Source organism: Marmota monax, unplaced genomic scaffold, assembly GCF_021218885.2.
Source record: "Marmota monax isolate L192 unplaced genomic scaffold, Marmota_monax_Labrador192_F-V1.1 WCK01_AAM20220418_F8-fsc00056, whole genome shotgun sequence".
Classification (NCBI taxonomy): domain Eukaryota; kingdom Metazoa; phylum Chordata; class Mammalia; order Rodentia; family Sciuridae; genus Marmota; species Marmota monax.
The window spans coordinates 7370459-7383101 of record NW_026695212.1 but is presented as its reverse complement, the minus strand read 5'-3'; the positions used below and the strand labels follow the sequence as shown (position 1 = coordinate 7383101).

General features: G+C 38.3%; 1 protein-coding gene and 1 non-coding gene across 5 annotated transcripts in view; one reads left to right on the top strand and one right to left on the bottom strand.

The window, feature by feature from the left end:
- The window catches only part of Ptprb (protein tyrosine phosphatase receptor type B), a 115947-nt gene that overhangs the window by 62549 nt on the left and 40755 nt on the right, over positions 1-12643 (top strand). For all 4 annotated transcript variants that reach the window (XM_046430753.2, XM_046430754.2, XM_058574636.1 and 1 more), the window contains 6 exons: positions 416-679; positions 2153-2416; positions 4450-4719; positions 8896-9159; positions 10635-10898; positions 11575-11856. In XM_046430753.2, the coding sequence (XP_046286709.1) occupies positions 416-679; positions 2153-2416; positions 4450-4719; positions 8896-9159; positions 10635-10898; positions 11575-11856 (1608 nt within the window). The remainder of the gene's footprint in view (positions 1-415; positions 680-2152; positions 2417-4449; positions 4720-8895; positions 9160-10634; positions 10899-11574; positions 11857-12643) is intronic.
- Positions 8679-8813, bottom strand: LOC124083993 (small nucleolar RNA SNORA70). Its single transcript, XR_006848975.1, has one exon. It is a non-coding gene; the product is annotated as a small nucleolar RNA SNORA70 (small nucleolar RNA).

The window sequence follows — 12643 nt, the reverse complement described above, 5'->3', positions numbered from 1 at the left end:
TGAAGCTAACTTCATCCAGCCAAGTCATGGCCTATAATTACAGAATATTTATTGGTAGATAAAAGCAAGCATAGTGGAGGAGTAAGAAGGCCAAATGTTCCATTTTTCTTCCCTGTCCTCCTGCACTATGGCATTAAAATTCTAGACTTCGTCTTTTATCTTATGATTGAGATCATAACTCATTTTATAATTATATTCTACCAACATGTAGCATTTAAGATTTATGTCAAGAAAAAAAATCACAATTTTAATAGTTGCTTCCAATTTTTCTTGTTTAATTATGCATGAAGTAGCTTGAGTGGTTTATTTGGGGAAGAGAGATGTTTGCCAGTTCCTTGAATGTGATTCATAAATTATTGTGTAGGTAAACTCCAATCAGTCCCTTTCCTGAAGTATCTTCTCATTTTCTCCTTAGTCCCAGAGCCCGTTAAGGATCTAACACTGCGGAATAGGAGCACTGAGGACCTGCATGTGACTTGGTCACGAGCTGATGGGGACGTTGACCAGTATGAGATCCAGTTGCTCTTCAATGACATGAAAGTATTTCCTCCTTTTCACCTTGTAAATACTGCAACCGAGTATAGGTTCACCTCCCTAACACCAGGGCGCCAGTATAAAATTCTCGTCTTGACAATAAGTGGGGATGTACAGCAGTCAACCTTCATTGAAGGCCTAACAGGTAACTTAGATACTGTTCTTGAACCTGATTAGATACAGTGGTGTATTTAACATACTGGGTATCCCAGGTATTTCGATGAATTTGGAGTGGTAAAAGGGAGATGGCAAGAGGGAGAAAGTTATCTTGATAGTGACAATGACATTGTCCAAGCTGGATTATTAAAGTTGAAATGAGACATGGAGGAGGCTTTCAAAGAAGTAACATTCAATTGATAATCTAGCCGGTGATGGTGAGATACACAGATTATATTATATATTTTAATAAATAACTCTCTTGCTTGACTGTCACTTCTTTGGAACTCTTTTAGGACTGTTGCTATAATAGTTGATATTTATTGACAGTTGGCCATGAGCTAGACCCATAGCAAAGCACTTTATATCTACATTTTGTTCAATCCTCACAACTCTATGGGTGGTTATTATTATCATCATTACAATTTTTCTTATGAGAAAACTGTAATTTACAAAGATTAATTAATTTTCCTATAGTCACACAGCTAGTAAATGAGTAAACCAAGACTTGGAGTAAGGCAGTCTAACCAGCCCCTTGCTACATTACTAATGTTCTTCATTTCCATTCATTAACCTTGACCTCCCTCTAAACTTTCCCCCATCAGCTTCAAGTCAGGCAGGAAAATTAGAGAAAAAAATGGCAAATTGATACTTTTTTGTCATGTCCTCTTTTTCAGTAGATGCCAAAACATAAAAAGCATGATATTTGTTTTTGTTTGTTTGTTTCCGTACTGGGGATAGAACCCAGATCTTCATGCATGCTAGACAAGGTTCTACCACTGAACTACACCCCCAGCCCTGCCTGAAAACTTTGGTTGACATTTTCCATAGTTCATTCTCTAAGTGATGACTCTTTTTTAAAAAAAAAAAAAACTATTTTTATTTGTATAAAACTGAAAAGAATTTTACTATAAAAAATAATGATAGCATTTTGCAAATTTATCACAAAGGGGTATCTCTATCTGAGGAAATAAGCATGCTATGCTTGGAGAGATGCAATGTTACAATTTGTACACCAAAATGAAAAATGAAATCAAATGAAAAAAATGAAATAGTTACCAAGGAATGTAGGTTAGGGGACCAAAGGGGAAGGGTCACATATTATCCAAAAGAAAATAAAGGACAGCTGCATTGTGATGGCTCATTAATGTTCCAACGGTGCCTGTCTTTTGGTAAACTTGAACATTTCTGCAGACATTCAAGCAGCTTTTTCTGTAAAAAGGTTTTTGCATGACTACTATTGCAGTTCCCATGATCATCTTCTATAGTGGTCACGGTGTTGAGGACACAGTGGGTCCTAGTTCTCCATGATACACTGTGGGAAACGCTGTTGGTCGATCTCCTCGGCGCACTATGTCCCCTTCCTTCCTCTCGGAACCTGGACCCCCAGCACGTGCCTCCCAGCCGCAGCTGCCGCCCTTGATGGCTTTTAAATTTCTTTTCTTTTCTTTTCTTTTTTTAGTTCCTAGTGCTGTCAAAAATATTCATATCTCTCCCAATGGAGCAACAGATAGCCTGACAGTGACCTGGACCCCAGGTGGCGGAGATGTTGATTCCTATGTGGTGTCGACCTTCAGGCAGAATCAGAAGGTTGAGTCTCAGACCATCCCCAAGCACGTCTCTGAGCACACGTTCCACAGACTGGAGGCAGGGGAACAGTACCAGATTGTGATTGCCTCTGTCAGCGGGTCACTGAGGAACCAGATGGACGCACTGGGGCGGACAGGTGAGCGCCCGCCTGGAGGCGGGCCAGACTGTAGAACGCTCATGGTTCTCCATAAAGGGTCGGTGAAGGGGCTTGGCTGTTCACAAGTTGAAACTCCAATTATAAAACCACCTAAGTTTGTATGCTTCACTATGGTTTCAAGAGCCTCTTTCATTTTTTCTTTGCATTTTTCTTTCTTAACAGAGATTTCCAAAACAAATCAAAGGTAATTGGAAGCCAAATCATTTGAATAATTTTTTATACTACTAAATAATGTAAAAATTTTAACAAGGCTTCATAACTGCATTTCTCAAAATTTCAACCTTCTCTCAAAGTTCTTTAAGAAAAAATATGTTCTTCTGCCGTCTTCTTTACCCATGATAGATAAAGAACAAGTATCAGATGAGTGAATAATGGATATCTTTATTTATGTTAATATCCTCATTTTATGTATTATTTTTAAACAAAAATAAGTTCCTGCAATATACTAGACATTTAAAATGATATCTAGTCATACTATAAGGGAGATCATTTCTCTATCCTACAGATGAGGAGAGTAAGGCTCAGAAAGTTTATGAAGCATTACCAAGGATACATGGAATGACACCTAGAGCTACAAATCAAATCTAGCTCTTGCACCATGCTCCCTCTACCACGATGCAACACTTCTTATGCTTCCCATTCTCAGGAGCACTTATTTTGTTCTGGGACCTGCGGTTTTTATGCCGTACCCTCCTCTGCCTCTAGTTCATATCTAGAGCTATACCTGTTACCTTGGTGCAAGCAAGGGATTATGTTAGAAAGTGGAGATTCAGTAGAAAGATAGAGCCACTGACCTCAAGAACCTTATAAGTGAAGAAGACAGAGAGGTAAACAGGCAATTACTGTACAAATTATGGGATGTTATGTGTTATGGGAACCAACAAGAAGAGTCAGTGAAAGCTTCTAATAGGAAGTAATGTTTCAACAAAGATCAAGAGGTCTTCCAGCTCTTCCAGGTGAAGTTTAAGTTGACTTAGTTACAGCAGAAAAAGCAAAGACCTGGGGGTGAGAGAAAGCGTGGCACATTTGAGGACCCATATGCTACTCAGTATGCTAGAAATAAGAATGTGAGCCATGTAGCCAAGTAAATAGATAGATCAAATCATGAGGAGCCTTGTATACCTGATAGGGTGTTTTAAAAAATACAGAGAGCCATTTAAGTGCTGTCAGCATGATAGTGCTGGAAGAATATGCTAGGTGAATCCATGGGAATAACAAAGTAAGAGACAGTGGCAAGAAATGCTGTTGTCCTAAGAGAAGGCGAGAATAAATAAACTCAAGATATATGAGATATAGTACATGGAAATTTTAAGACTTATGTTTGATTCTCTGTACAAAGGTAAGAGTGACAAACTAAGTGTCTCACTTGGGCCAAGAGGTAGAAATATAGGGAAATAAGAAAGTTGGGGAAGGGAGATGAGGAATTCAATTTGAGCATCATCAGTTTGGGAGTCATCAAATTTGAAAGTCATCATTATGTGAGTGACAATTCAAACCATGGGAATGAATTAAATCTTCTAAGGAGATTATTTAGAATGAAAAAAGAAATGAACCTAGAATGGAAAATATTATTAAAAATATTATTTTGCCTTGCACATCAGGAACACAAATACTATCACCTACTACTGCTTAAATCAGGCTGGAAGTTTTGACATGAGTTAATATTGGGAGTATAGTCTAAACATGACAGTTCAGCCATCCAAACTATTCATTGTGTGAAAATTTGTTCAGTAGTCTTTTTGGAAACAGATATGCATCTCTGTGTGTTCTTTTGTGTCACTTTCACTAACTTTTCTACCTGTTGGAGAACCAAAATAGCTATTCAGACAATTCAGGCCAAGAAATGCTCGTTCCTCTTTACTCCCAGAGGACACACAGAAATAATCAATGTGACACAAATAAAGCAGAGGCATTGGTATTCTACCAGGAGACTTCAGAGAGTTTTTCTCAACTGATTACTTTATCCTAAATGATATTACCTGAGTTTTCTTTCTTCTCTTGTTTCTTTGTAGTTCCAGCATCTGTCCAGGGACTAAGTGCAGACAATGCATACAGCAGTCATTCCTTAATAGTAAGTTGGCAAAAAGCTGCTGGTGTGGCAGAAAGATATGATGTCCTGCTTCTAAATGAAAATGGAATTCTTCTGAGTAACACATCAGAGCCAGCTACTGCTAAACAGCACAAATTTGAAGATCTAACACCAGGCAAGAAATACAAGATACAGATTCTAACCGTCAGTGGAGGCCTCTTTAGCAAGGAATCCCAAACTGAAGGCCAAACAGGTAATTAGTATCATTTAATATATTTTACCATTAATCTCCTTGCCTGCTATTGTATAAGACCATAATATAAGAGGGGTGAAGCTTCAGCCTACCGCAATCCAATTTGGATTTTTCTTTTTTTTTTTTTTTTAAACCACATATTTATTTATTTATTTTTTTGGTGGTGCTGAGGATTGAACCCAGGGCCTTGTGCATGCGAGGCAAGCACCCTACCAACTGAGCTATGTCCCCAGCCCATAATTTGGATTTTTCATTAAAGCTGTCTCTATTAGTTTCCTATTGCTGCTATAATAAACTGCCACAAACTTAGTGGCTTAAAACAACACAAATTTATTATTTTATAGTTCTAGAGATTTAGAATCTGAAAACAGGAAAGAAATCAAGATGTCAGGTGTCAGTAGGGCTGTGTACCTTTAGACAGAATCTATGCCTTGCCAGCTTCTAGAGGCTGCCCACTTTCTTGACTCATGGTCCCTTCCATCAAGGGAATCATTCCAACCTCTATATCTGTTGTCACATGTCCTTCTCTGCTATCCTGCCTCTTTCTTCCATCTTTTAAGAATTCTTGTGTCGGGCCTGAAATTAGGAACCATGGAGCAGAGACTTTGGTTCTCCACCATTACCTCCCCCTGCAGCTAACCACCTGTGGGTCTTTGCCACCACCAGGACTGAGAGCTGGTACCACAGTTCCTGCCACTGTGTTTTCCTGCTGCCATCTCCCACTGCCAACTGCCACCTATGGGCCTGAACTACTGTCCAAGAAGTAATAACAGATCTCAAATTATTCCAGAAAATCATAAAGGGAGGGAATTCTTCCAAATCCATTTTACAAGGCCAGTATTACCCTTATCTCAAAACCAGACAGGAACCCAACCAAAAAAAAGGAGTGAGAACTCTAGACCAGTATCTCTAAAATGCAAAAATTCTTGACAAAACACTAGCAGATCAAATCCAACAGCATATCGTTGAGATCATTGATCATAAGAGGAATTTATCTCAGAGATGCAAGGATGGTTCATCATAGATATATCAACCATTATAATACACCACATCAACAAAATGGACAAAAATCTTTAGATAATCTCAACTGATGCAAAAAAAAAGCATTTGATACAAGTCAACATCCCTTTATGATAAAAATTCTGAACAAATTAATTGTAGAAGGGACATATTTCAACATAGTGGCTATAATATAACTAATCCTTACCCAATATCATAGTGAATGGGGGAGAAGCTGAAAGCTTCCTCTAAGATCTGGAACAAAGCAAGGATGTCCACTTTTCCAGTGTTAGTCAACATAGTACTGGAAGTCTTAGAGTAATTGGACAAGAAAAAGAAATAAAAGACAAACAAATAGGAAGGGAGGAAGACAAATTATCCTGTTTGCAGATGATATGTTCTATCTATAGAAAAACCTAAAAACTCTCTCAAAAGACTATTAGATCAGATAAATTTGATAAAGTTACAGAATATAGACTTAACATAAAAAATAGCATTTTTGAGCACCAATAATGAAATTGCTGAGAAAGAAATCATAAAATGGAATCCCATTAACAATTGCTGCAAACAAAATATAGTGACTAGAAATACATATACTCAAGGAAATGAAAGACTTCTACAATGAAAAGAATAAAACTCTGATGAAAAACATTGATGAACACACACACACACACACACACACACACACAAAATGGAGAGACCTCCCCACAGCCAAAATCTAGAGAAAAGAAACAAAGCTGGAAGTATCACACTACCTGACACCAAAATATACAACAAAGCTGTATGGGACTGGCCTAAAAACAGACACAGAAGAGAGAACCTGGAAATATCCCCCATGCATTTGTAGACAATTGATTCTCAACAGAGGCACCAAAATCCTACATTGGAAAAAGGACAGACTCTTTAACAAATGGTGTTCAGAAAACTGGATATTCACATGCAGAAGATTGAAACTTGACCCCTATCTCTCATCTTATACAAAAAAATGAACTTGAAATGAACTGAAGACCTGAATGTAATACTGGAAACTATAATATACCAGTAGATGAGTAAGAACATTTCAAAACAACAGTATAATAAACAATATTTTAAATAAGACCCAAAAGCTCAGGAAACAAAAGCTAACATAATATAGTATATGTATGAAGACATGAATTGGTGTGAATATACTGTGTATACAACCAGAGATATAAAAAAATTGTAAAAGAAAAAGAATTTAGTTTTTATTATTATTAAATGTGAACAATGATTAGGAATTCTAAAAAAAAGAGAAAAAGAAAGAAAGAAAGAAACTAAAATGCTTCTGCAAAGACACAATCACCAGAGTGAAGAGATAACCTAAAGAAAGGAGAAAATATGGGCTGGGGATATAACTCAGGTTGGTACAGTGCTTGCCTTGCATGCACAAAGCCCTGCATTCAATCCCCAGCACCATACAGAAAAAGAAAAAAAAAAAAAGAAAGAAAAGACAAGACAGAAAGGGGAAAATGTTTTTTTGCATGAAATTCATCTGACAAAGGATTAATATTCAGAATATTGAAAGAACTCAATAACAAAAACCCAAATAATAATACAATTTAAAAATAGACACAGGATATGAATTGACACTTCCCAAAAGAAGAAATTCAAATGGCCAATAAATTTAGGGGGGAAAAAGTTTGATTTCATTAGCCATCAAGGAAATGTAAGTCAAACTCACAATGAGATATCATGTCACTCTAGTTAGAGTGGCTATTATCAAAAAGACAAGAAGTAGCTAATGTTAGCAAGGGTATGGAGAAAAGGAAACTCTTACTCTTGGTGCAAATGTAACCAGTACAGCCACTATGAGGAACAATATGAACTTTTAAGGGGTTGGAATAAGGAGAGGGGAAAACAAAAAGAACTGGACAAAGGAGAACTCAAGCAAAATCAAGACAGATGCCCTTTTCTGTTTACATCCACATCTCAAGACTCAGGCCAACCCAGAAGTGAGTACTTTCTAGCAGCTCTGGACCACCTTACCACCAAGTGCCCCTGAAGGCCAAAGGTGTTGCAGAGTCCCAATGTAAACCATTTTTTTAAAAGTGGCTTTGACTTTTCTTGTTGTTTTTCTTTCCCATATCCCTAAGCCTAATTTCTCTTTCCATTTGTTTTTCCTTTCTTTTCCATTTTCTTCTCCCTTCTTCTCAATAACCATATCTTAGCCTTTGTGGAGACTCAAAGACAGTCTTTTGATCTCTAATCTAGTTCTCAGTGTTAGAAAAACATTTAGTCAGCCACATCAGATTATTTTAATTCCCAAAAATGTCTGTGAAGATAATTTCCCATTTCTTTTTTTTTTTCACATTTTCACATATGAATTTTATTCCATTGATAATTTCCCATTTCTGTTTTGTTTTGATTTTGTTGTTGTTGTTGTTCTCTGTGGCTTTGTTGTTGTTTTTTTTTGTTGTTGTTGTTGTTTTTAATTAATAGCTTCAGCATCAGTAATTCAGACTTCGGGTTTCTTTGCTTTAGGCCTCCATGAAGTCAGTTATTTTGTGTGTTTTTTTTGACAGGTAGTAGTATTTATTGGTGGAAATGATGAGGGAGGGGGTATCACATTAGAAGGCCTCACAAATGTAGAGCCCACCACTTGTCCAGGGGAACATGACTGGGATGTGTTGGACCTCATACCCACAGGGAACAAGCTGCTTCTCAGCCACCATGTCTTCAGATTCATCCTCATTAAACTCAGGGAAGCTCCACTTCTTCGAGATGTCGGTCTTGTGGTGGCCAGGAAACTTGAACTTGGTGCACTGCATAGGGGCTCAGTCACATGCTACTTGTTCTGTAGCCTGGTATGGATGGACATGATGACTTGCCCAATGTGAACCCTGAATGCTATGCCCTGGAACTTCCCAAAGGTACTCCACATACCATCTGGGGCCTTGGTTGGGAACAGTTCTGGATCAAAGACATGAATGTCCACTGGAAAGGGCTATCATCAGGGTCCGTAAGGGCAACCTGTATAAACAGCAGACTGTGTACTCTACTGAGGAGGGTGCTATTCACAGCCATTGTAAGTCAACATATTTTAAAGGCAGATACCACCTGGCTTGGGTTGAGTGCACCCACCCATTGTTAATCCTGTGTGGACCATGTCAGGGACATGCCAAAATTTAATCTCATTCTGTCACTTCTTGACTTTTCCAGTCCCAGCAGCTGTCACCAACCTGAGGATCACAGAAAACTCCACTAGACACCTGTCCTTCAGTTGGACCGCCTCAGAGGGGGAGTTCAACTGGTATAACATCTTTCTGTACAACCCAGATCGAACACTTCAGGAGAGAGCCCAAGTGAACCCACAAATCCAGAGCTTCTCTTTCCAGAACTTGCTACAAGGCCGAATGTACAAAATGGTGATCGTGACTCACAGTGGGGAGCTGTCTAATGAGTCTTTCATATTTGGCAGAACAGGTAAGACCCAGAGACCCAAGCAGTAGTAAATAGCAAGAAAGTTCTCCCAATGCTCACTGCCTCTTCCTTGATTTGTCCTTAGTTCCCTATTCTATCCAGGTAATAACTTTGTATAATTCTTTGACCTTCAGACTTTTGACCCTAAATCAGACCTTTGATGATAGATAAATAATTTGTGGACTGTTTTTTTTCCCCCACTGGCTTCTGGTTTATTTATTTATTTATTTATTTATTTATTGCTTCCACTTATTTTCCTCCTAGTGGTTGATGAAAAATGAATATGGCTTCTCTTCTTGCCAGCAAACTGTGCACGAGGGTTGTAATCCAACATGGCTCTATTTAATCCGTGTCCTTCAGCTTCCTACAAAAAACATAATTCAAGCAGAGGGCAGGTCCAGAGAAGGGCAACCACAATTGAACAAGCAATGATTGCTTTGATTGGAAACATAGCATTAAATGAGATAAAAACAGGATTCCAAGACAGAGAGGATCTCTTTGGACTGCAAATAAAAATGGAATCTCCTGTTTTTCTAGATAAGGCTCCTGACCTCTGAGAACTCTGCACAAGGGAGAGAAGAGGGGGCAGGGACAGCAGATTTTGAAGGGGAAGGACATTGGAACACCTTAAATTCTTTGAAAGAAATGAACACTGTTGTGACAGTGACTTGGCAGGACAAGATAATACTTTAAACAGAGAAGGCAGCTTAACTGAGTCCCGAAAATGAAAAGAGCCTCGTAAAGAACATATCCCAAAGGCACCCAAGAGTGGGCCACTAAAGGAAATGAAAAAGAGCAGTGGTGAGCTTAGAGGACAAATAGAATTGCCTGCATGTTACCATTTCCAGGGCAACCTGCCCTCTGCACATTGTCTCTTACCTGCTCATTGATGTTTGAAGCTCCTCCAACAAGGGGCATCATTTTTTACTGACCAAAGAACAACAAAGCTTAAATACGCATGGAGCAAGTGGCAGGTGCCTGACTTATACAATAGTAGAAGTGACAGTTAACATTTCTTAAGTGAGGTTGTACCAATGCAGATTTTGATAACAAAGAGAGCAGAAAACTAAAGGCAGATGGAGAAGAAGTAAAGAGACTCAGAAAAGGGTTATTGGGTGTTTCTTTCCATTTAGATGGCTCAGAATAGAAGGAGCTAGAACCATTAACGAACATTTTTCTGGGCCTTTTATAACCTAAGTGACAAACTACTTGGTTAAGTATTAATAATTCATAAACGTTTCATTTTACCTGTTTGGATTCATGTGGCAACCATATGGAAACCACCACCTGTTTTGTTTTAATTTACACCACATCTACAGCCCACATGCCCCATAGCATAAGTGACCCAAAATGTAACTAAGAACTGACTCTACAATGTGTTCTTACTCACCTACCTGACCAGCGTAGCTCGTATTCTTACCTGTGGGCCAAATACTTTACTTCTCTTTTATTCACAGTAAACTTTTCTTCTATTTAAGTCCCAGCCCCTGTGAGTCATCTCAAAGTATCCAATCGGAACATGACAGATAGTCTTTGGTTCAGCTGGAGTCCAGCTCCTGGGGACCTCGACTTTTATGAACTGATTCTCTACAATCCCAATGGCACAAAAAAGGAAAACTGGAAAGACAAGGACCTGACGGAGAGGCGTTTTCAGGGTCTTGTCCCTGGAAGGAAGTACACACTATGTGTGATAACTCACAGTGGAGATCTCAGCAATAAGGTCACAGGGGAGGGCAGAACAGGTAAGAAGCCCAATCACCAATTGCCAAGTGTTGGTGAGAAGCAGCTTCCTAATACACATTTTAACTATGTCTTTAATGATAAATAAAATCAATGATGCGCCATGTACTAGTTCCTGAAATGCAAAAGGCACTAGGGTACAATGAATAAGAGATACATTCTTTGGTCAAAAATAACTAGATCCTTAGCTTTGCACTGCCACTTAATCTCTATGAAGCCAGATGGGTCACTGAGCATTCAGATTTCATATCTATAAAATGGAGATAATGATAAAAATCATCATTGTGTTGCTATGACCAGTGCTTCCTAAAGTTTTTATGTCTTGAGCACACCTATATTATATCTGTATGCTACCTGGGGTCAATCAACAAAGCGATCTAAAACTGGACATAATTATCTATGAACCTCAGTCATGCAACCCAAAATATAATGGAATCAATATCCTGACACACTTGTAACATATTCAGGGAATATTCATGCTCTATCTGACCTCGGTAAGGAAGCTTGGTTATGAATATTAAAGAAAAGGTACATAAAACATTTGAGGACATTGTCTTATACATAATAAATACTATAAATGAAAGCTCCTACTATGTCATTATCATTATCAGTGATCGTATTTGTATATGTTATGGCACAGATGTGATTATGTGACCTTTCACTTTCTCCTACTTACAGCCCCAAGTCCTCCCAGTCTTTTGTCATTTGCTGATGTTGCAAACACATCTTTGGCCATCACCTGGAAGGGCCCCCCAGACTGGACAGACTACAATGACTTTGAGCTACAATGGCTCCCCAGAGATGCACTCACTGTCTTCAACCCCTACAGCAACAGAAAATCAGAAGGACGCATTGTGTATGGTCTTCGTCCAGGGAGATCCTATCAATTCAGTGTCAAGACTGTCAGTGGAGATTCCTGGAAAACCTACAGCAAACCAATTTCTGGATCTGTGAGAACAAGTATGACATGTTTTTCTTTTCTTGAATTTCGGAGGGAGTGAGAGGAAGGATATATTCAACATCTTATCCCAACGGGGCTTGGTTTGAATATACTTTTTTATTTGAGATTGGTTGGATTTGAATTCAGGTAGAAGTCTCCATGCATTTCTTCATTCATTCAACATTGGAATTTAATATGAAGAATTTATTTGTACCCTCATGGAGCTTGGGTAGGAGATATTATAATTGAACAGATAATTATTCTTTGATTATGATAAGGGAAGTAAATGACACTTTATAAAAATGTGTATTAGGGGCATCTGAGCCAATACAGGAGAGTGTCCTAGAAGAAGAAAATCCAAATTGAAATATAAAGAGAGAACAGGATTTATCAGGTGAAAGTGGGGAAAGAAGTGAAGAATATTGCAGATAGGGACAATAAAATATTGCAAGTCAGGGAGGAGAGGGAAAAGTCTGCTAATAAAAAAGCAGAAAGTAGTTGGTCAGAGAATGAAAGGTGAGCATAAAGAGAATCCGATCATAAAATGTCTTGTATGCTGTGCTAACAACTTTGAACTTTATTCTGAACCAATTGGAGCCACTCAGATCTACAGAAATAGTATAATCATATTTACACTTTAGCAAGTCACTCAGGGTACATTGCAGAGAACAGATTGAAAGGGGAAAACTAGCAGCAAATAAATCAGTTAATACCCAGAAAATGTAATTTCCTAGATCAATTATTGGTTGTTAAAATATGTAGTTGAAAATCAGAAATTTAAGCAAGAGTTTTTTTTCGTTTATTCAA